This window comes from Pyricularia pennisetigena (assembly GCF_004337985.1).
Source record: "Pyricularia pennisetigena strain Br36 chromosome 7 map unlocalized Pyricularia_pennisetigena_Br36_Scf_8, whole genome shotgun sequence".
NCBI classification, from domain to species: Eukaryota; Fungi; Ascomycota; class Sordariomycetes; order Magnaporthales; family Pyriculariaceae; genus Pyricularia; species Pyricularia pennisetigena.
Window position 1 is genome coordinate 421847 of NW_021940920.1, and position 22144 is coordinate 443990.

At 50.8% G+C, this 22144-nt stretch overlaps 7 protein-coding genes across 7 annotated transcripts; 3 read left to right on the top strand and 4 right to left on the bottom strand.

Annotated features, from left to right (window-relative positions):
• Nucleotides 1-291: 291 nt before the first annotated feature.
• On the bottom strand, nt 292-1686 carry PpBr36_09253 (uncharacterized protein; the record flags this gene model as incomplete). The annotated part of the gene is made up of 2 exons (XM_029896374.1): nt 292-1258; nt 1322-1686. The coding sequence occupies 2 exons, from the start codon at nt 1684-1686 to the stop codon at nt 292-294; spliced, it is 1332 nt and encodes a 443-aa protein (XP_029744973.1).
• A 6275-nt stretch (nt 1687-7961) lies between these two features.
• On the bottom strand, nt 7962-8984 carry PpBr36_09254 (uncharacterized protein; the record flags this gene model as incomplete). The annotated part of the gene is made up of 2 exons (XM_029896375.1): nt 7962-8143; nt 8246-8984. The coding sequence occupies 2 exons, from the start codon at nt 8982-8984 to the stop codon at nt 7962-7964; spliced, it is 921 nt and encodes a 306-aa protein (XP_029744634.1).
• Nucleotides 8985-12205: 3221 nt separating this feature from the next.
• PpBr36_09255 (uncharacterized protein) lies at nt 12206-13114 on the bottom strand (the record flags this gene model as incomplete). The annotated part of the gene is made up of 1 exon (XM_029896376.1): nt 12206-13114. The coding sequence occupies one exon, from the start codon at nt 13112-13114 to the stop codon at nt 12206-12208; it is 909 nt and encodes a 302-aa protein (XP_029744957.1).
• A 1249-nt stretch (nt 13115-14363) lies between these two features.
• PpBr36_09256 (uncharacterized protein) lies at nt 14364-15567 on the top strand (the record flags this gene model as incomplete). Its single annotated transcript, XM_029896377.1, has 3 exons — nt 14364-14592; nt 14693-15271; nt 15341-15567. The coding sequence occupies 3 exons, from the start codon at nt 14364-14366 to the stop codon at nt 15565-15567; spliced, it is 1035 nt and encodes a 344-aa protein (XP_029744960.1).
• A 1221-nt stretch (nt 15568-16788) lies between these two features.
• On the top strand, nt 16789-18532 carry PpBr36_09257 (uncharacterized protein; the record flags this gene model as incomplete). The annotated part of the gene is made up of 3 exons (XM_029896378.1): nt 16789-16983; nt 17077-17956; nt 18033-18532. The coding sequence occupies 3 exons, from the start codon at nt 16789-16791 to the stop codon at nt 18530-18532; spliced, it is 1575 nt and encodes a 524-aa protein (XP_029744962.1).
• A 216-nt stretch (nt 18533-18748) lies between these two features.
• Nucleotides 18749-19214, bottom strand: PpBr36_09258 (uncharacterized protein; the record flags this gene model as incomplete). Its single annotated transcript, XM_029896379.1, has 2 exons — nt 18749-18786; nt 18890-19214. 2 exons carry the CDS (start codon nt 19212-19214, stop codon nt 18749-18751), a joined length of 363 nt encoding a protein of 120 aa, XP_029744581.1.
• PpBr36_09259 (uncharacterized protein) lies at nt 19036-19266 on the top strand (the record flags this gene model as incomplete). The annotated part of the gene is made up of 1 exon (XM_029896380.1): nt 19036-19266. The coding sequence occupies one exon, from the start codon at nt 19036-19038 to the stop codon at nt 19264-19266; it is 231 nt and encodes a 76-aa protein (XP_029744956.1).
• Nucleotides 19267-22144: the final 2878 nt, after the last annotated feature.

A 22144-nucleotide genomic window follows, 5' to 3' on the forward strand; every position in this document is an offset into this window, starting at 1 on the left:
GAGTCCAACCTCGTCAACCCAACAAAATGACCCAGACGAACCCGCGTAGAATCGCCTCTGATATCTTCCATCCCTCCCGGTGGCGGGTATTGCCGTTCCAAGAACGACGGGGGAGGCACTCTAAACTGGGTAGTTGAGTAAAGAGGGTATATGCCATCCCCCGGAACGACCGCCCCGGGTGTTTTTTTTGTCTTGTCAGGTGAGAGGGAAAGAAATCAAAGACGGCGAGGAAATGAGCCCCCAAGAGAAAAATTCTGTGACAACAGAGAAAGGCGACAGACCGATCACTGCTTATGCGTTGGCGTTGCAAGCCTGCTCTTGCTTGCGGCAATCATCCAAGGAGCCACCGCCGCCGTTGTTGACGGCGTCGGAGCAGGCGTTGTTCTGGATGGCGCACGCACGCTGAACAGCGGCCGCACGGTTGACAAAGGTCTCCCCGTTCACACGGAAGGGACGAGCCGAGTCACCAGAGTCCTCGACAGCCGGCGCGTTGGCGGCTCCGACAGTGTTACGGCCCCTGCCCTGGTTGTTGTTCTTGCCCTGCTGGTTGTTGTTGTTCTTGCCCTGCTGGTTGTTGTTGTTCTTGGCCCCCTGCTGGTTGTTGTTCTTGCCCTGCTGGTTGTTGCCGCCGCCGTTGTTCTTGCCCTGCTGGTTGTTGCCGCCGCCGTTGTTGTTGCCGCCATTGTTGTTGCCGCCGCCGCCACCGCCACCGCCGTTGACGACCTCGAAACGAACACAGTCGTCTTGAGCACCACGTTGGGCAACAGGCATCAGAACCGGCTGGTGGTTGGACGCACCAGCCATGGAGCACAGACGGTAGTTTCCGGCGGGCAGACCACCATCAACAGCGGCCTGGAGACCTCCGGCGCCATCGCCGGCTTCGTTGATACCCTTGAAGAAAGAAAACTGCTCGGCGTTAAGGGGCTGGGTGGGGTTCAAGCTGCCACCAAGATCCTGGATGGTCACGTGGGTATGGCCGACAATGACGCCGCCCTCAAGTTGCTGGGGAGCCGTGTAGTAGGTCGTTTGAGCGTTGGTGAATGAACCAAGCTTCATGTTGGCAATCTTGACCTGGACGTTGAATGACTGCTGTGCCGGGATCTTGTCACCGTTCTTGGGGTTCAGGATGACAGTGGAGACCATCCTGCTTGCGGCCGGCATTTCACCCATGGTAACTGGGTTGCAAGAACCGGCCCTGTTTTGCTTGCCGTTGGTGATTGTCTTGCCGGCACAGAAGTTGATGAAGTTGGCGTTGTCACTAAGATCTCTCGTTAGCCTGACATAGCCCCAATTGCGAAGTGCAACATTGATTTGAACTCACGTCTTGGACTCGACCTGGCCAGCCTCGATGTTGCCGCCCTGCTGGCCGGTGCTTTGAGATGCCGTGTTGATAACATTCTGCTGCAGACAGGTATTACCGCCACCGCCACCGCCACCGCCGCCGCCATTGTTGTTCTTTCCCTGGTTGTTGTTCTGGTTGTTGTTCTTTCCCTGGTTGTTATTCTGGTTGTTGTTCTTCCCCTGGTTGTTGTTCTGGTTGTTGTTCTTGCCGCGATTCTGGCCCTGTCCCCTGTTCTGTCTAGCCTCCAACCTCTTGCCCATAGGTACGGCGTTTATTGGAAGGATGGTGGCCTCGACCATGACCGTCATGCCCATAAGGGCAATCAGCGCTGTTTTCATCAACATCTTGAAGTGTGTTGTGAATATATAAAACCAAAAACAATTATGCTTTTGTCGTCGAGATCAAGCTTGATATATCCGTCACCGTCGCCGGCCGGTCGGAATCGAATCTGCGATGGTTGGCTTGAGAGAAATAAAAAAAGACTAATAGATTTGCCGAAAGTCCACGATAATCGGGGGTGGTGCCAGACCGTAGAAAGTCACAGACTGCTGATACTAAAAAGTTGGAAGTGTTGCAACTAGCATCCAATAAAGGAACGAATGAATGGAAGTAGTGAATAAACCAGCACACACAGCCAAAACGAAAAAAAAGAATAAAAGGAGTGGTTGAAGAGAAAAAAATAAGAATTAAGAAGCAGTCAGGGAATTGTATAAGAAGGGGGGAACTGGTCAAATAGGCATTCCGACGAGCCAAGACTTTTGTTCTTTTATATTGATGGGGTCTGCGTTTCGCGAGCCCCTTGTGCGCCAAGCATGCGACGGACCGGGTTGGCATACACCAGGGCTGCCCGGCGGGGCGCACGCTAAGTCTCCAGGATCCCAAAACATGAGCCAGGGACACACGACCAGGACGTGGATCCTAGGCAAGGAGACCCAGCTGACAGGGATCTTGTCGCAAGGGTTGATGGATGATGGGCCTTGAGCCTCAAACCCCGGAGGGGCTAGTCTCAGCCCTGGTCCGTACACCTCTTGACAAGCAGCTTGGTGTAGTAACAGAACGGGCACTAGCTAACCACTCCCGCCAACCTCACGCCCACGCGCAATCTACTCTGCACGTCTTCATCCGATGTTGAATGCACCCTTGATGCACATAAGCGTTTGTGTTCTATTTTTTTCTCCTTTCCCACAAGGTCAGGACCGAGAACTCACACCGGTTTGATCAAGACGGTGACTGCAACACGATGCACCCATCGCATTGAATTGTTGTCTCTCCCGCTTGCTTGGGCACCGAATCTCAATCTCCAGGGTAGCGGGAGGTCGCCTGCACACACTAGAGATACTTGGACCATAATTTTCATCCAGTGGTATAATCTACAATCATTGTCTTGGATCTGGCCAACGTCAGCTACATGATAAACCTGCTATGTCGATCACGACCAGACCGACTTATCCGAGGAAAAGGAGAAGGGATGTCACCAAGGCACCAAGCACGAAACGCTTCCCGTGCAGGGATTAATGGTTGTGGAAGGAGACGTGAGAGAGAATTGCGCGACACGACAGTGTCCGGTTTTCTCCAGACAGCCCTACTACTCTGAGGGTTGGTGCAAGTTCACAGTGTTTGGCTGGCTTAATTGATACTGTACTCGAGGTTGCAGCGCGTCTCTGAGGTGCATATGATAGGTACTGTAGCTAGGAGAGAATGTCAGCAAAAACGTGCAGTTAACCGTAGAGGATAGGCAATCAGGCACAGGATTTGTTAGTGCTGGGAAGCAGGCGTTTAGCTGTGTCGTAGATGCGGCTGCAAGTGTCTGAGGTTCCGACTGGACCCCTGCGCCGTCCCCTAGGACAACCCCCGCTATCACCCCACCGTCTCCAGTATTGACGAGTTCTGACCAATCAAAATTCTCGGCTACCGGCCTTCCAGGCGAGGCGGGTTTCGGGACCCCAGCGGCGATGAAGCAGGAGCGACACTTGACCCTTATTTATCGCTGGCCCCCCATCCAACGTAAACCGGGCAAGAGTCGCCCCGGCCAACGGCGACGAGGAAGGAGCTGGGAATTCATCGGATTTAGCACGGATAGTCTTAAGGTTGTATTCATTTCAAGTTGATCGGGCGGAAAAAGGAAAGAACTCTTTCCAAATGCCGGCCAGCCTTGAATCTGAGAGTGTGGAGTACGTTTCTTCGTTTGGGCAGAAAGTTTGCAGGCAAAAGGCAGTTGCCGTTGAGGGGCCATGGAAGACGGGACGAAGAGTTCTCTTGTCAGTCGGGCCTGCCTTTTTTTTTTACCTTCTGTCGTCTGAGGTTGTTTGAACGAAGATAACGGGGAATATAACGTCGTCCAATGGTACATCTCTGCTTGATCAAGAGGCAAGTCAGACAGACAGGTCAGCAGCTATAAACGGTTTACGTTAAACGGTATATCTCTAGGGCCAAGACTAAAACAAAAAGTGATTGATGCTGAACAGTTGGTTCCCCGATTGAACCCTCGGGGAGATCTGGAAATCTTCCAAAAAGAAAAGCAGGAAAAACGTCCTCGGCAAGGGCGGCATAGGTACATCAAGAAGACGCAACTCGCAGCATTGACGCGTGATGTACATACAGTACACTGTTTCCGGTCCGTCCCAGTTGGCAACGCCACAGGGAGATAAGATTTAAAGTTTTCACCCGTGCTTTGTTCCAAAACTTCCCTCATCCTAGCTCGCCTGTCAACTTGTCCTAATCGGGACATTCTGTTAGGGTAATCAGCCATTTTTCATCCCATCTGTTCCCCTCAATCGAACAGGAAATTTTTCCAACGTAATCAAACCCGTCGCAGTGGCAAACACGATCAAACAACTTTGCTTCTTAGCTAGATGTTGCATACCAAACATGTAAGATTTATTCTTGTCGCCACTTAGGCTCAGCAAGAAAAGAGGAAGAAAATGTCACCTTAGCATTAAACACTTGCGACAATGTCGTTAGGCCACCAAAAGCTCAGATGAGATGAACGATCGTTTCGAAGATCAATAACGCCACAAGTACAGCAAGTGAGCAACCCTCGTTGGTTACAACCAGTCTACTGCAGTTTGGATTCATCACAAAGCATGAAGGAAGCCAGATGAACAACCCCCGGGGTATTACTGCGACACTTTTGTCAGCAGCCAATTTAAATCCATGCAAGTCTGCGACCGACCTGCACTCCTCCCAGCCAAGCGAACAATCGGAAGCCCGGAAACGTTTAAATCTCACCGCATTGCTTATCATGACGTCAATCTGTATGTACAGTATATAAGGGATGTGACTTCTTGGTATTCTGCAGCTATTCAGTACTTAGCTTCTGCCCCCTAGTCTAGAGGAAGAGGGCTGTACTGCCCAAGAAGAGGTGGAGCCTTTTCTCTTGGCTCGGATGTGTTGCCGGGCACCAACAACATATTTTGGAGGGCTTAAAAGCTATCCATGTCGCTGACAAATCCTGCTCCCTATAACCCCTTGAGCAACTTGTCAGGTTGACGGAGAAATTTGATCTCGTATTCCTGACGTTTGCCAAAAATAAAGATTTAAGATTATGCACCGTTAGGATGACAAGATGAGAACTGCTGGAAAGGTAACTCGGTTCTGTTTGTTAAAGCATTTTTTTTTTTTTTCATTGGAGTCGACATTTTAGCATTGTCCCTCTGAGTGCAGACGACCTGTGTTTTAGAAACCACAAAGGTGAGACAGCTGCAGACGTGGAACATGCTTGCTGAATTAGTCCCCATGAGGCTCCATCTCGCTGGGTAGTATAGTGGAGCTCTACCACATCGCTTCGAGACTTGGCTCTTGGGGCCGCCAGGGGTGACATGCAGGGCCTCCGCCCCGCTGCCTCATTTCAACTCTGAAATAGGGAGGATTCGGTTACAGTGATGTGACGCGACAGCAAGGCACACATACACAGGCACAAACGCACACACTCACACGCCGATACCCGTAAATTAAGGTGGTGGTCACGAAAGAGCGCGGAACGCAGCGGAGGTCTATGGGAGCAACAGAAACCTCGCCAAGCTGGCCGCTCCTCCCAATCCCACTTCGGCCTTACCCACGGAGGATTAATAAAATACTTTAAACACGCAGAACAGTGGATGATACACCACATAGATGGAGCAGACTCGAAGATCTTTACCAAAGACGCACTATGGGGACGGCACGTGGATCATACTTTATAGCAACGCTTGTCTCGTACTTTAAAATTCCGTCCATCTGGACGCGTCATTACAGCATAGGGAGGTTCGACCGCTTAGACGGCGCCGGTGATAAACATCAAGGTAGAGCTCAAACCCGTTGGGGGCCACGAACGGAGTGGAATTGAATATCGGAAAGGAAGAGGGAGAGAAAAAATAAAATCAATTTTACCCAATCCTGATTCCTACGCATTGAATAAGCGATTGATAAAGTGCACAACCCGCAAGGTGGATAACCCAGGCATCAATTCCTTCGATACGCACCAAACCTTGTCATTTCGCTACTGTAATTAAGAACTATGTGTCCTGCATGCACAATAAATAGTCACCACCTGTCATTACACGGAAGTGCATGTTGGCGTGCGTCTAAAAGGTCCATATCTTGGTGGGGGGAATATTCATGAAAGTCTTTTTTTTTCCTCTTTTCCTTACCCTTACCGAGTTGGCAAGGGACCTATGAGAATCCCACCTAATTGTTTGCCTTTTTTCCCACATTCATCGCCAAGACCAACTGCCACTCAAGGCATTTGATTCTCAATTGAAACTATTTTGCCCCAGGAAAGCTTTGACGTCATCCGAACAACTCCCGCTCGAAGGAAGGGAACATGGCAAACTTTAGAAGATATTTCGAATCACTAGACCCTAGTTCAACAACACAAAAAAAAAAAGAAATAGTATAGAAACGCCTACCCCTTGGATCGCTTACAAGCAAGCCACTTGGGATCCATGGATACAGAGCGAACATGGCACAAACGAAATCGTACGAGTTTTCTACCAGGCCGGGTCCCTGCCTTGTGGGGAAGTTGCAACGTGCCACTGTACAAAGTGGAAAAGAAAATAAGAGAAGGGGGGCCATGCTCGCAGCTAAGCTTTTTAGTTTGGCGGGCGCTTGTTACAGATGATGACAGGGGTTGCTGCTGAACCGTTTTAGGGGACATGGATCACTTGAGACGAGATTGAGAGAACCGTAAATTCTCTATGAAACAATGTCACATTTTTTACCCACATACCCATAGCCTACCTTGGTGCTTTTTTTTTTTTTTTTTTTTTTTTTTTTTTTTTTTTTTTTTTCAGACTGACACTTTGACGCGTAAACCAACTGAAGTGCTGGATCCATCAACCACAATATTCTATGTTCTTGGATGTGATAACCAAGATCTTGGACTGCTTCAATTCAGATGGATTTGCTGGGATATGACTCCTGTCCTAATTTTCATGGTTCCCAAGCGGCCGGTCTCCCAACATGAGATTAACCGACGTAAGATTCTGTTAATTTCTCTAAGCGGTGGGATTGAACAGAATCCTGAGCGATAGGCAGCAGGAATTTGAAACCAAGGTGTGACTATCCAGTTCTCTGCGGGATGGAAAACGATTGACTGAATCCGCGCGACCGTCTCTTGACTATTAAAACTATTAAAGTTGTTTTGACAAACATTCAAAATTGTTTCATTTGTCTCGATCGAAACTCTGCTCTTTGGGGCGTACGATATATATATATGGCATGTAGCACATAATATGATATATATGTCTCATCTTCCCACGTATGGCGCTCGTGCTTGAACCGTCTGAACTTGAACAAGTCGTAGGGCCAGCTTCGTGGTGTAGGTAGGTCGGAGCATTATTGGCACAGACGGCGGGTTATTCGTGCGAGTTTAACCTTAATAACTTACTACAATTAAACTCTTGGCACTGCTGCGTTCTGCTGCCGATATTCCCAATTTGGCCCCTGATGGGGACTCTGGTTTGTTTAACCAGCAGGAGATAGGTAGGCTTCAACGGTTTAAAGCCGGGCGGGGTGTTAGGTTGCCCCGCTGGAATTGGGGACCACTCGTTGTGAAGCGAGACAGGGAGCAGGACAGGACATGTCGACACGACGCCGCAGAGAAAATAGATGTCTTTAGAAATGACAATATGCAATGACAATATGCTACGTAATCATCATTCGGACCCTCACCCTGTGATGTATCGGCCGAGACTTTGCCATTGGTCGGCTGCCTTTTTGGCCTCGAGCGCCGGCGGCCACTGCCATGCATGACTGACCCGCGGAAACGTAAGGAATAAAAGGACGCACAATAACTCACTATGACGAAAAGAGCTGCAAATCTGCCTAACTGACTTGACATGCGAATAGTCTGTTCCTGGTATATGACGGAATCATCTCAGTTGTTTGCTGTTTGAGAAGCCCAATAGATGATCATCCATATTACTTTCTAGATGGCTGAATGGAAACAAACGAATGGGCATCAACAGGCCACTCCCCAACCCCCGAGTCATGGTGTTGTGGCGCTGATCATGCCCATCAATCGCCGGCCCGAACTTCCATTTCGACACCACATTCTAGTCTAGCTCCAAACGCCCTTCCCCGCGTCAGAACGATTGCGTCTGATTCATAACTTACAACTAGCCGGAGAACCCGTAACGTGTCAAAGGTCGGTAATCGAAGAAACCGACGACGACTCGTGTATGTTCTTGACGATGAGGTCTAGCCAACGAGCCAACCGGAAGCCGGCCCGGGCGACTTGACTCTCGATGACGGGCGCAGCCTCCTCGTAGTATTTACCGCTGAGCTCTTGGCCTTTGATGGCTTCGGGGCCTTCGGGAAGGACTAGAAGTTTGAGGATGTTTAACGGATTTGCTCCGGAGTGAAACAAAGACAGAATAAAGAAATGAATTGTAAAGACTCAGCAAGGGGTTGTGATAATCTTACCATGGCTGCAAACATAGGCATTCCCCTGCCTGGCCCATGTGAGAGCCGTGCCTACGGGATCGGCTAGATCAACCCCGTCGAGCCAACCCTCGCTCTCGGCCCGGAATCTACCGGCCCTGACCTCGCGCTCCAGCTCATCGGCCCAAGCCTTGGCGGCGTCGTACATGCCACGGCCGCGCCGGACCCCGCCGCGCAGCTTCTCGGCGATGGCGCTGTCCCAGACCGAGTGCAGGTTGTACTCGCGGCCGTGCCACAGCACGTGGATGCCGTTGCCGCCGCGGGCGACGTTTTCGTCGTGCAGCGGCTGGTGCATGTCGCCGACGAAGTGCACGACGAACTTTGCGGCCTGGGCGCGCTCCCACGCCATGAGGCGGTCGAGGTCCATCATGCGCGACGTGTAGTTTTGCAGCGCCGTCACGACGCAGCCCTGGTCCTTGCAGTCGCGGTCCATGTCGACGCTGCACGACCTCGGCGGGTCATCCTTGGCGTCGATGAAGTGAAAGACGCCTGTGAAGTGGCCCCATTTCGTGTACCGGATGCTGTCGGCCCAGGTCGCCACGCCGGCGAGGTAGGCATCCGTGTCGTTGCGCAGCAGCGTCTGCAGGTAGGTCTCGGTCTGCGGCGCCACGAACCGCGACGCGAGGTACGCGACCGTGATGTGGCCCAGACTTCCCCAGGCCAGAGCCCCGGGGAGGCCGCCGAGTATCAACGGTACGAGGGTGAGGTGGGAGAGCTGCATTTTGGCTGGCGGTTTGAGGGTACCCAGCACAAAGGGGCTACGGTGGATAAAAGATGCAAGCAAAGCTGCAAGTCGGTTGGACCAAATTATGCAAATTGTCTCACACGATTTGGGACTTTTTTGCAAAATAATCAATTGTTCAGTGATGCAGAAAGGAAAGAAGAAAACTAATTTTTGCTTTTTCCTGGTCAAGTTTACTTTCTTTTGCTCTATCGAGTAGATTGACTAGCCAAACTCGTCCAAACTACGCTTTCGATCTTTGCCGTCGCTGCGCTGGGCCGCTGGTTGAGGCCACCACAGAGCACGCCTATCACAGAGTTGAGCTCAGGTCAATTCTCACTGGTCGGTGTCTGTCTGGTGGTGTCTGGTCTTGTGGTTGTCTGAGCAACAAGCTCACTATTTCATTGGCTCGTTAATCAAACACCACCAGGCATCACCTGCAATGTGAGCATACCCTGGGCGATCAATGATTGGGTTTGAAATTATTGCATTACCAGCCCACAAACGCAGGACTCGCGCACACGCAAGAAACATGTTTCATGGCCTCCGAATAACTATACCAACTGCCAACGACATGATGGTTATTATATCCTACTATTTACTAATCAGGCCCATCCACCACCACAGAGCCAGTCATACATACCCTCTCGAAATACAGTACCTCTTATGTTGGTCTTGGCAACCGGAACTTGCCTCAGATCGACAAAAAGTTTTGCCAAGTCCTACTTGTCCCGCCGCATAATCCACATTTGTTTTGTCATGGCAGCTTCACCTGCTTGACTTGACTTGACTTGCTTGACCACACCCCCCGGCAACAAGGTTTTGTGTTCTGAAAGCATACTATACTAGGCAAAACTCTGCACACCTTGTAGCTTTGACCTTTGTGTTGGTAGACAAGGGAAGGTAAGATACTACCTTGTAAATCCAAGGTGGCACGACGACGATGACGATGCCCTCTGTTTCTACACGCGCCCCTCAACATGGTTCCGTGTCGAGGCTCGGATTGCATCTTGACTCGCCGCCATTGCTACAACACAACTGCCGTTGAGATGCCCCCCAAGGCCAAGGTCGCTTGCACCCGGACAGGACCGGAGAATTTTTTTTTCTTTGTGCTTCTTCTTCTTCTTCTTTTTCTTGACACGACGTCGCGTGGGAATCAGTCATTTCCTTTGCAGTGGACCGCCAATTTTGGGGTCGGGGTAAGACTAGCCGGACTTTCCACGCCCACCTGTCGCCATTCGAATGCTCTCACGTCACACTTCACGCCCTCCAACCCAGATCTCCACGGCCTTGACGTGGGGGGAGGGCTGGAACTAGGACTGTCCTTCGGCGAGTGTCAGCGGTCCGACCGAAAGAGCCGCAAGCCAAGACACGCATCAGGGAACCTTATCCAGGTAGATAGGCTGGCTTGGTAGCTCATATTTCGTGGCGGCTTTTTTTTTTTCTTTTTTTTCTTATATCGGCAAGCAAAGATCCTTTGAAATGTTATGGGCCCGCTGGAGCGTCCCGTATCAAGTCAGGAATAGGGCTAGGCCGGCGTCCACGCTGACGTCGTTTTGCCCCTTCGCCAACCGCATTGTCACGATCTGTATTTGACACATGTCCTGTGTCCAGACCACTGCCGTCGCTGTCGGCCCCCAGGTTCGTTGCTGTCTCCCCAGGTGCTCTGGCAGCTGTCGTTTCTGCTGCCGTTCCGCTCCAACATGGCAGATTAAAGTTCGAGTGATGCCTGTCAGGCTCAATCTCCATCTTGGAGCACCGGTGGCAACAAATGGTCGCAGACAAAAGGATGCTTTGTCGGCCAGGATGGGCTTCTGCCCAAGTGTGAAACCCACTCATTTCTTACGCTGGTAACAAGATCACGGTCGGTAGGTAGCTGAGCCCCTGGGACGGTTGCACTGAACCAAATTTACAGTATTGCTTGTAACTGATATGAAGTGTTTAGATTCGAACGGTTGTCCAACCGTCTTCTGATGCTGGACCATAAAGTTCTTTGGCTTTTGTCATTTTGTCTGACACAATCTGCTTCCTTTAAACTTCTTCCATGTCTGAATCTTGACTCCTGCAAGCCCAAAAGATATGAGTTGGGCACTGACACCTTTTATGTGAGTCGATGACACCTGTACACTTGGCACAAGCATTAATAGCTTGGGATGTCAAGTAGTGAACCATTGGTCTGGACTAGGCTCAGTATATGTGTTTACTCTAGCACCTTGGCCATGGTTTTTAGGCAGGCAACATGAAATAACGAGCCGTACTTGCCGTTTTGCTGCCTGCAGTTGACTGCCGGATACTTGGACAGAGCATCATCCACCTCGACATCCAGACGGAGGGTAGATCGATAACGATCAGATATGAAGAGGTGTACCAGAAGGGATGCTCGGTATGCTTACCCGCCGCTCACAACAAGCTAATTTGAATTTGATCCTCATTGCCAGAGGACTCATGCACTCCCAGCTGAACAGCACATAGACGCTGGTCCATAATCACTCGCAACTCTATCACAAGGATATAAATAGCGTAGAGAACATACATGGCCGGATGCAAAGCTGTCGAGCTGTAAGCTCCCATTACACGCTGAGAACTTCCGCTATACGAGTTTATATTCCGTTGATGTTGCGCATATTACACCTGAAGTCCACCGCAAGGCAGCTTGGTGTACCATTTTCGACCATGTATTTTGTACGGTGCGGAGCAGCAAACCCGATCGAGATTGAGGATCCAACAGCTGTGTATAGACATGTTGTTTTGAAGACAATAGGACCTAGACTAGATGCCACTTTTGTGCTCTTCTGCAGCAAGTGTAAATTTCCAGGGAGACGCATATACGGCTTCATGCTACCTTAGGATGGATATTTACGATATTGAGAACACTGGTTTCCTATCTATATGTGAATCAATCACCAAAAAATCCATACGCTCAAACTTGTCGGCAGCTGGTAGTGAGGACAGATACTGACTTGCATCGTGGCGAGAGTCCCAACACTCACACCCTTGGCAGCATCTGGATTCAAGTGACTGGAACAAAGCGAGAAGGGAAGCTATATGATGCAGCAAACTGAAATTATATATATATATATACGTAAATTGTCACCGATATTTCATATACCATAACCCGAAAACAGTGCAAAGCCTTCAAAAACTTGATTGATATCTTAACATAAAAGAAAACGCTATACAAGAAATCAGTACACCCATATGTTCCATTAGGGCCACAATATCTACTCCGTATCCAAGACGACGACCTCGGCCTCGGCAGTGCCGATGCTCTCGAAATTGAGTTTGTCACCGGCGTTCACCCCATCGACAAACGCGCCGTCGCCCTCCTCTAGAACCGCGTCATCCCTTCCGTCCAGACGGACCTTGGCCTTGCCGCCCTTCGTCATGGGCACATGGACGTATACCTTGCGCTTGGTGGCCTGTGTGCCCTGCGAGCCAACCTTCCAGGTAAAAGTCTGCTCGGGTACTATGAGACCCGCGCCCATGGCAAAGTCTGCGTGGATCGGTATCGTGCCGTCGACGGCCGGCACGGCCTCTTTCTCCTCGGCAGCTGTCGCTTCCGGACCAGCCTTGAGCGGGCTGAGGATCGTGACGAATCCCTTGCGCTTGTCCTCGTCGTCAAAGTGTCTCGTGTGATAGCGGGGCGAGAGGCCCTTCTTCCACGGCAGCGCCCAGATTTGTAGGAAGTGGACGGTATCAGAATTGTGCTCGTTGAACTCGGAGTGCGAGATGCCAGTGCCGCCCGTCGTGAACTGGACATCGCCCCGGTGCATCCTGTAGAACTTGTCGGCCCCGGCGTTGCCCTCGTGGCCCTTGCGCAGCATGCTGTCGCGGTGGGTGAGCTCGCCGGACAGGATATAGCTGAAGATCTCAAAGTTGGAGTGGGGGTGAGTAGGAAAGCCCGAGTTTGGCTTGACGCGGTCCTCATTCAGAACACGAAGCGAGCCGAAGTGCATGTATCGCGGGTCGTACCAGTTCGCGAACGAGAAGGAGTGGTAGGTGTTGAGCCAGCCATGATCCGCATGACCGCGGGAGGAAGACTTGTGAGGCGTGATTTTGGCATGGCGGAGAGCGGCCGCAGGGGCACCGGACGTAGACTTTGACATGGCTGATCTAGCAACGTTAAGCATAGACGACACTGTAGTTTTGTAGAAGCTGATTTGGTCTTGGGATATCAGGCTGACAAGTGTGTTCTGTGCAGCAGGAGTATTGTAGATGAGGATAGAGATTAAAGCGATCAACAAAGATACAACGAGGGTGATGACACGCTTCATATAAGCAGAGGAATTGTGGTGGATTCTCGAGATGCTGTCGAGAAGTCACCAGCAGTTACCGATAGAATTTTGGTGTGGTGCCTAAGAAGCGTGAGGTTGCTTTCAAATGATTACAGGAATCTTGACAAAGCGAGAACGAGATGCTTTTAAACGAAAGGTAAAGAACCTAGGACAAGTGCAAGACTTCTTGGCAAGTAAAAAAAAAGTGATAGAACCCACTTGGGTTTAATCGAGTAACGCGCGCAAAGCCTGGCGCAACGCTGAGATGCTTTAGACACAAGCAAGCATGCGATGGCGATGTTGTAACGACAAAAGCTCCACTACGCGACCAACAGAGGGGCTGCTTTTTTTCGTTTTTTCGCCGTGGGGAAGCTGACGTTACGCTTACCAGGTGCTGACAAAAAGAGCGAACCAATATGGGGCTTAGTAATAATAGCAACAAAGGCAGCTTTGACCGATAGTTCTATTTCTGGTTGTTAGCGTTACTGCCGTCGAGGCTGAGAAAGCCTACAGATTTTGTTTGTAAACAAAACCAAATGGCGCCCACCGCTTCGGGACACAAAATCAAACATAACAAAAAGGAAAGGAAAACCCCACGGATTAACCTCGTCTGCAAATGCGCACAGGTCGTCAAAGACGGGACGAGGGGTAGGCATGCTGGGCCAAATATGGGAAAATGAAAGCATGTTAGCTTTTACCAAAACCGTAATTCCAATTGGCCATTGAAACTCCACCATGAAAAAACTGGTACGCTGATCTTATCTTGGAAGCAGGTAGGGCGCAAACTGACTACGTAGTTGGCGGCGCTAAGAATATTCTCAAGATAAGCTATCGTCCATGAGCACCTGACGGGGTTGTGTCTCAACCGTCTTGCTTGACAGAGATCGTCTGACCAGCCCCTCGCTGGGAACTAGATACTTTGATCTTCTCCTCGGAATCGACTCCAACTGACTTTTTCCTTTTGATTTGATGTATTCCCTCTGAGACCAGGGCGAAAAAAGAAAGAAAGAAAAAAAAAAAAAAACTCGACACACATGCGCGCGCGCACAAAGCAATCCTTACACAATTGCACTCGATCGACTCATCTCCCTCGCCCCTTGACAACATGGTGTCAGTGCTATTAGCCGCTGGCACTGCCAGGGGAATTGCGGCTTTCATTGAAACACCACCGGTGAACGAGGCGGTCTCGGGAGTCTTTGGGAGCATCAGTCTGACCGCATGGATCTGTTTATTGCTCCCACAGCTTATAACAAACTACAAGACCAAGAGCGCCGAGGGCTTATCTATGGCCTTCCTCATAGTCTGGCTGTTGGGAGATGTAGCCAATTTGCTAGGTACACTCTACATTTCTTGCAATCTTTGTGCCCTCAAGGCCTCTTTTTTGGCCAATCATATGCCCTGAGGATGTTATTGACTGAATCTGGTTCAAACCAGGCGCCCTTGCGACCAGACTTGCCCCGACGGCCGTTGCACTCGCCGTGTACTTTTGCTTCGCCGATGTCGTCCTGATCACCCAATGCGTTTACTATAATGCACTCAACGCCCGCCGCGAAGCTCGCTTGAACGGGAACGGGCACGCCGAGACACAAAATGCAGACTCGAGGGCTGTCGAGGACGAACCGGACGAGGAGGAACCGCTGCTCAGTCGGCGACGCAGGTCCAGCTTGGCAGGTCTGCCGGGCTCGCAGAGACGCCACTCGTCCATGGCACGCGACGTCTCCAACCTCGATCCGCTGGCTCGATGCATCACGGGCGAAGACGAAACCCCAGACCCGCACCCTTGGCTGCACAACGCCCTGAGCCTGATAGCGGTCTACGTAGTTGGAACGGCCGGGTTCTTTGTGTCGTACGGCATGGGCGCATGGGGCGATCACACAGACGTTCCAGATGTCCCTGAGGCGGGGGATGCGGTGACAGCATTTGGACTGACCATGGGATACCTGAGCGCTGCGCTTTATTTGCTGGCGAGACTACCACAAATTTACAAGAACTACAAGGAGAAGTCGTGCGAAGGTAGGTTTGCAACCAGGATCACAACTAAGGAGCAGTTCAAAACGATGGGATGCTAACGATACTCCACAGGTCTTGCCTTGCTTTTCTTCATGCTCTCCCTCACGGGCAACTTGACCTATGGCGTTAGTCTGGTCGCATACTCCCAAGAGAAAAGCTATATTGTCAAGACAATACCGTGGCTGCTAGGATCGCTTGGAACAATTGTTGAAGACATTGTCATCTTCTTCCAGTTCCGCCTCTACAGCAGCCCCAAAGAGTCTTCAAAAACGTCCGATGGAAATGAAATCGCGCCTTAATACTTGGTTGACTACAGCAAACTTTTCCCCTCCCCCCTTGTTTTCCCCGCCATCCCCTTATCTCGACGAATTAGACTGTTTGCCTTGCTTCAACCGGCTGCATTTTGGGGAAAATAGAAATCTTTCCATCCAAGTTATTCTGCTACAGTTTGCATGGGTTTCGTGGCACCGAGCTTGAACTTTGTTTAGTATTATCTTTGAAGTTTGGAACTGCGGTGATTGATCGACTTGTGACATAAAATTATGACGTATTGAGCCCAAGAGAATGGGAGTAAAACTCAGCTGCTGACTCTTGCAGATAAAGAAGACGTTATCGTTATCGTCTAATGGTATTATCGGATTCCAAAAGCGGTATTTCGCATACATGTCATGTCAGTCATTCGGGGACATGCATGCACATGCACGAGTGCAGTTCCTCGGGGACTGGGGTTGCGCGAGTAGCCCCTCTCACCGGGCTAACGCCCTGTCTCTCCACATGAGCCTCTCACCAGGATCATGGTAGCATCAAACAGCCCGTATAGCTCAGTGGTAGAGCGCATCACTCGTATCACCACGACATGATGAGGTCCTTAGTTCGATCCTGGGTGCGGGCATTCCTTTTTGATTTTGATTTTAATTCAGCCGGCTTGTTATATAGCAGCTCCCGGGACGTCTCTGTTTTGCATATTTGGGCCTCTATACATTGTCTAAGCCAGTTGGTTCATCTGCTTTCCAGGTCATCGGGAGCCGACTAATTTCGTTCAATTTTGCGCCGAGCTTGGTTGCGCTAGAGTCAAGTACAAAAACCTACGTTACAAACACGTGCATGTGCTCATCTAGGCCATCCGTTGCACACTTTCCAGTTATCAGTCATTTATGACCAAAATGTTTTCCAATTTAATAAAGCAAAAACTAACTGGTAATTTGCTGGAGTGATCCTCGGGAGTAAGAACATCGTTAGCTCTTGGTTGTGCTTATACCTTCTCAGACCGGGGGTCACAGAGCCTCCTACGTAATGGACAAGCTAGGATACCGTGGATTGGCTTTGTTTTTTTTTTTTTTTTTTTTTTTTTCCCCTTGTCACCGATTCAGTGGGGAAAATCCAATACCAGCGACAATCCAAAGTCACCCTCTCATAATCTAATGAACTAATTGGTGAATGATACCCTTTTGATGTGTTTCTTGTTCGGCGTTGGGTTTTGTAATTGTTTTCCCTCTTAGATCTCTCTTGTGTAGCCGACCATGGCCTCCTCGTTCATTACCCGCGCAACCTCAGATTCGCGGTTCCAGTTTGCTGCAACGGCATTGCTGTCTGGAGCTGTCGCCGCTGGCGCAATCCTTGGCTATCAACGCGTGGCCAAGGAGGAGCGCTTATCCAGACTGAAGAGCTCCATTCCCGCCCCCGACGAAGATGGCGAAATGTCGAGAAGTCAGCAGGTTCGTCGCTCTCGCACCCAACCCCCACAAGAAGAACCTCGCCTCCCATCATGAAAGGACGGCTCGTTTGGGTGCTAACCAAGGAGCATGCAGCTAACCGACTTCGGCGCAACACTCCCGACGAACCCGGATAAGGAAGACCTACGGAATGCGGCATTAGCGCGCCGGGCCATGGCGGGCGACTACGACGAGGAGCTGATACTGGAGCAACTGGCGCGCAACGCCGTCTTCCTCGGCGACGAGGGCATGGCCAAGCTGCGCCGCTCGTTTGTCGTGGTCGTCGGCTGCGGAGGCGTGGGCTCGCATTGCGCAACCTCTCTGGCGCGCTCCGGTGTCGGTCGCATCCGCCTCGTCGACTTTGACAACGTCTCCCTCTCGTCCCTGAACCGGCACGCCGTGGCCACGCTGGCCGACGTTGGCACCCAAAAGACGGCGTGTCTGAAGAGGCGCCTTGTGGCCATCGCGCCCTGGATTCGCTTCGACCTGTGCACGGAAAAGTTCGACGCCGAGGCCGAGGAGAGGCTGTTGGGGCCATGGGCGGAGGACGGCGCGAAGCCCGACTTTGTGGTGGACGCCATCGACAACATTGAGACCAAGGTCGAGCTGCTGCGGTACTGCCATGAGCACAAGATCCCCGTCATCTCGTCGATGGGCGCCGCTTGCAAGGGCGATCCGACCCGCGTCATGGTCGGAGACATCGGCGTGAGCACCGACGACCCCCTCTCGCGCGCGACCAGACGCAGGCTCAAGCTGCTGGGCATCACGAGCGGAATTCCTGTCGTGTTTTCAACAGAGCAGAGGGGCGAGGGCAAGGCGGAACTCCTGCCGTTGCCTGAGGAAGAGTTCCAGAAGGGGTCGGTGGGCGATCTCGGAGTATTGCCAGACTTTAGGGTGCGCATCCTGCCGGTGCTGGGCACCATGCCGGCCGTCTTTGGCTACACCGCTGCAAACCACGTCATTCTCAGTATAACAGGTAGGACACGTGCTCCCGTATCTCGCTCCCTCACGAAAATAGACATCCTGACTGACATTATTTTGCTACCCCCCAGGATATCCGACGGACTACGCTCCAGGCAAGGCCCGCGACAAGCTTTACGACCAGGCTTTGGCATCCCTCCAAGGAACCGAGGCCAAGCTGGTTCGCAGTTTCCACGGCGGCAATGCCGATATCGTCGTCGGTCTACGGACGCCCCTTAGCCCAGGCGACATCGCCTTCATGATCGAAGAGGTCTTCCGCGGCAGGAGTGCCATCACGGGTATCGCGACACGTCTAGTCCTCGTGCGGTGGAGGAGGCCGGCGACCGACCCCATGATTGTCATCGAGGGCGCGCCCGATGACGACGGCCCGCAAAAGTCGGCACCGGCACCGCAGAAGTCGACGCGTCTGCGGCTGAGCGACCTGGTGTGCATGACCAAGGACGAGGCCATGGTGCACCTGAGGGAGGTTCTCCTCTCCGGCAAGCAGCCCGAGGAGATGTACGACGCGGAGACGGTGGAGCGCGTCAATATGAGGCTGAGCGAAGCGGCCGGCTACGAAAAGTTCAGATAGAGTAGGCGGGAGAGTAACATGGCTGCTTTTTTTTTTTTTTTTCCTGATGCTCCAACCCTCAACGGGGACCATCTCGACGACGAAAGACAATAAATACAATAAGAACAGAAAACTCCAGGACCCGTGTGGGCTGGCACAGCCCATCGATTTACTGGGCCAAGCGAAACGAGACCATCACCATAAGCCTGCAGGCGGCAATCGTGTCCATAATATTCATCAAACCATGGGGCAATCAGTCATGACGTGGCAAATAACTTTGCGAAACATGGAATGTTAGCAACACGCTGAAAAGACTCATCCAACAACCCCCTAAACGAAGAGGTCAAGAAAAACAAAAGACACCGGGGCCCAACTTACGACAGCTCGCGCCCCACGTGGCCAGGATCCAAAGGAGATCACAGTCAAACGCGCATGGCTCTGGGGGGCACTCGACCTTGTTGTTCTTCTTCCCTCTCTCTCTGCGTCGTCCGCCCTTTCTTCTTCTCCTGGCGGTATCGAGCGCCATGAGCTCGCCTCTGGACACCAGCTTCGTGCCTGTCGAGTTGGAGATTGCCGGCTCCGCGACTGTTGAGAAGTCGACTGCCGGCGCTGTGGCTGACGCCCCCGGCACCGTGAGGCCTTGGGCGAACACGGCCAGCGCGACGACGGTGGTGGCGGCGGTGGTGATGCCGGGGGTCTTCATCTCTGTGACCTTTGGTGGGGTTTTGAGGGATATCGGTGCTTTTCAGGACTGATATGGTCGACTGGCAAACACAGCGAACAGGCAGGTCTGATCTGGAGAGTGCGGTTTTCTCTTTGGTCAAGACGACGAGCGCTTCAAAGCAAAAATGAGAAATGGAGAGAGAGTCTGTTATAAAGGCTGGTTCTAGTGCTCTTTTTCTTTTTCTTTTCTTTTTTTTTCGCCTCTTCTGCAGCTATCTCAAGTACATACACCATGCAAGCATATTTGCTCACGCATTAGACTAGATCATGAAATATGCATAGCTTTGCCATGAATGGCATGGGACTAAAGCTACACCCAGAGGTTACGTTTTGTTAGTATTTCAACATGGGCATGTACATGAAAGGGAGGCACGACGTATCCGAGGGCATAGACGGCGAATGCAGAGAACTCTTACTCTGCCCGGGTGCTCTTATTATTGCCCTCACTATTCGACACGCGACGCTCAACAATCCTTGACCGGCGGCCGTGTATCAGAGGCAATAGCACGAGAACGCCGGTACCGATTCTGCCGCTGGTGCCGCCATGCACATGAAAAGCTTGTCAAAATATACGGTGCCAAAATGAGGCCATTATTGACAAGAGCGGTGCGGTAGGTTTGGCCCACTGCGAATAGGGTCATCGCTTTCGTGTACATCCACTTTGGCTGGTTAAGTGGACTATGTAACTTTCCTAGACTGACTTTTTTATCTGTTATGCATCGAAGGATCCGAGCAAAGAAGTGTGTTGGTCACCACACCTACACCTGAATAGACTATTTCGTATCGTGAAAATGACCACAGATGTTATGATTCTAAGCTTAGTAGCAAACATGACACGAGAAATGTCGGATAATTGTGTGGAACAATTTGAAGATCCCCTTGGTATATTGATCGTCAGCCGTAAATAGAGTTCAAATCTATTTTATTTATTTATTTTGATTATTATTCCCCCCCCCCTTCTCTAACGAAAGGGATATGGATCCGCCTGGCCGAAGTTTGCATGCAGCACAGACACATGAGCAATAACTTTTCATTGCGCCTGTCATCTGTTGTTTACTTGGGTCTTGCGGCCAACTTTTATCTATCCAATGCTCTTTGCACAGGGAGGAACCCGTAGCGCTGCAACTACCAAGGCCCACCAATTCTGCTAGGCTGGTTCCATCCCTTGCCAAGACTGCGAAGAGATCACCGCGGCGTCGAGATCGGATACATGCAGTCTTGGCAAGCGTGGTGCAGATGGCCTCACTAACATGTAGGGCAAAAAATCGAGAAAAGGTAGACAAGGGTTGTTATCATCGGCACCACCTTCTTCCAGCTCGGAGGTGAGAGCGCAACAAGAGACATGCTTATTTATTTGAGTTTCCTGGCCGCAGGCCTCCTCTCACTTTTACAGCATGAATACACCGATACAAAGCCAAGGCTCGGGATACATGTGACAAGTCTCCATAACCACCCACTCATCATCCGAAACCCCTGTCTGACAAGGACGGACATGTTATATGGATGTCTATTATCATAAACTCCATTTTCTGGCGTCCAAAAAACGAGACAAAGTCCGGGGATGGAAAAAGTAGTGACAGCCTGACCGATTCAGATATCCGGGACCTTATGTCTAGCTACTTGAAAAAAAAAACAAAAAAAAAAAAAAAAAAAAAAATCCCTTTGTCAGTGTCGTAGCAGGATATAATAAGAAAATCCAAACGATCAACTACCGTAAACGTGTCTGACCAAACGAAACTCCACCAGTAACAGAAACAGAAACAAAAGGGCTCGGTGCTAAGGTGCTGACCATGCCCAGTCTTTTCTTTCCTCCCAAGGCCGATGTCGTCGGATCATGTGAGGAGCCGGCACTCATTGTGGGGCGGTCTTTGTGGCACGGCAGTTCCAGACCTGAGGCGCAACACATATCAACAGCCCAGAAATCGAAAGAGCCGGGGGGCGTCTAAACCGTCCGATATAAACGTACGGATAAGCCCGATGAGCTGGATTTGTTCGATGCAGCTCTCTTCAGCTTTCCAAAAGGCTGAGAACCTAACCCTACTAACCCTATGAGAGTGTATTACTGTACTTTAGAGCAGGGGTATCGCACGCTAGCAACAGCCTGCGAATTCCCTGGGTCTAGAATAGTCTTGGTTGGGAATCCGATCGGATTAAGCACAGGGGTGGCGGCTGTTTCCTTTTTCCTTTTTTATTTTATTTTTTATTCCGGCGACGGGCAAAAACGGTTATTTGTTATTAACTAGCGACGTTTCTTTTTTTTTTTTTTTTTTTTTTTTTCCATGGCTACTCTTAGCAAAGAGACCCTGAGCGTCTACAGTTTATTTGGTCAATATGATCGACTCAAGATGTCAGCCGCATTAGTAACTACCGCTCTTTTATTGCATCCGTAGATACCGAAATGGCGACTGATTGGCTCTGCACCAGACTCGGGATTAAATGCTTGCCATGGTGGTGGTGGTTTTGTTGTTGTTGTTGCTGCTGCTGCGGTGCGATGCTGACCATATGCTGTACCCACCTCAAACATTGTATTAGGAAAATAACAAACAAGACAAGAGGCAGAAAAAAAGCCCTGCAGAATCCTTATCTGTATCAGGGTCAGGCTTGCCGGCGGTCTCAGGGTGGTAAACTAGGCTTCTACCGGCGGTATCTGTGCTGACATGGATGACACAGCCCTTCGCTAGTAGGGGCTTCGCGGCCCGTCAGCGGTCGAATTGTCCAGTCAGAGTAAGCCAGAGGCTGATTTCCTTGGCAGATCTCAATCAAGACCGCGTACAATTACTCGGTGGTTTTTTTTTTTTTTTTTTTTTTTTTTTGCTGCCTAGCGAGTGGACGTGCAAAACCATGCCATGTGTTGCAGGCTACATTTACCGAAGTCACTGGCATTAGTCATTGACGGAAGCTTTTGTCTTT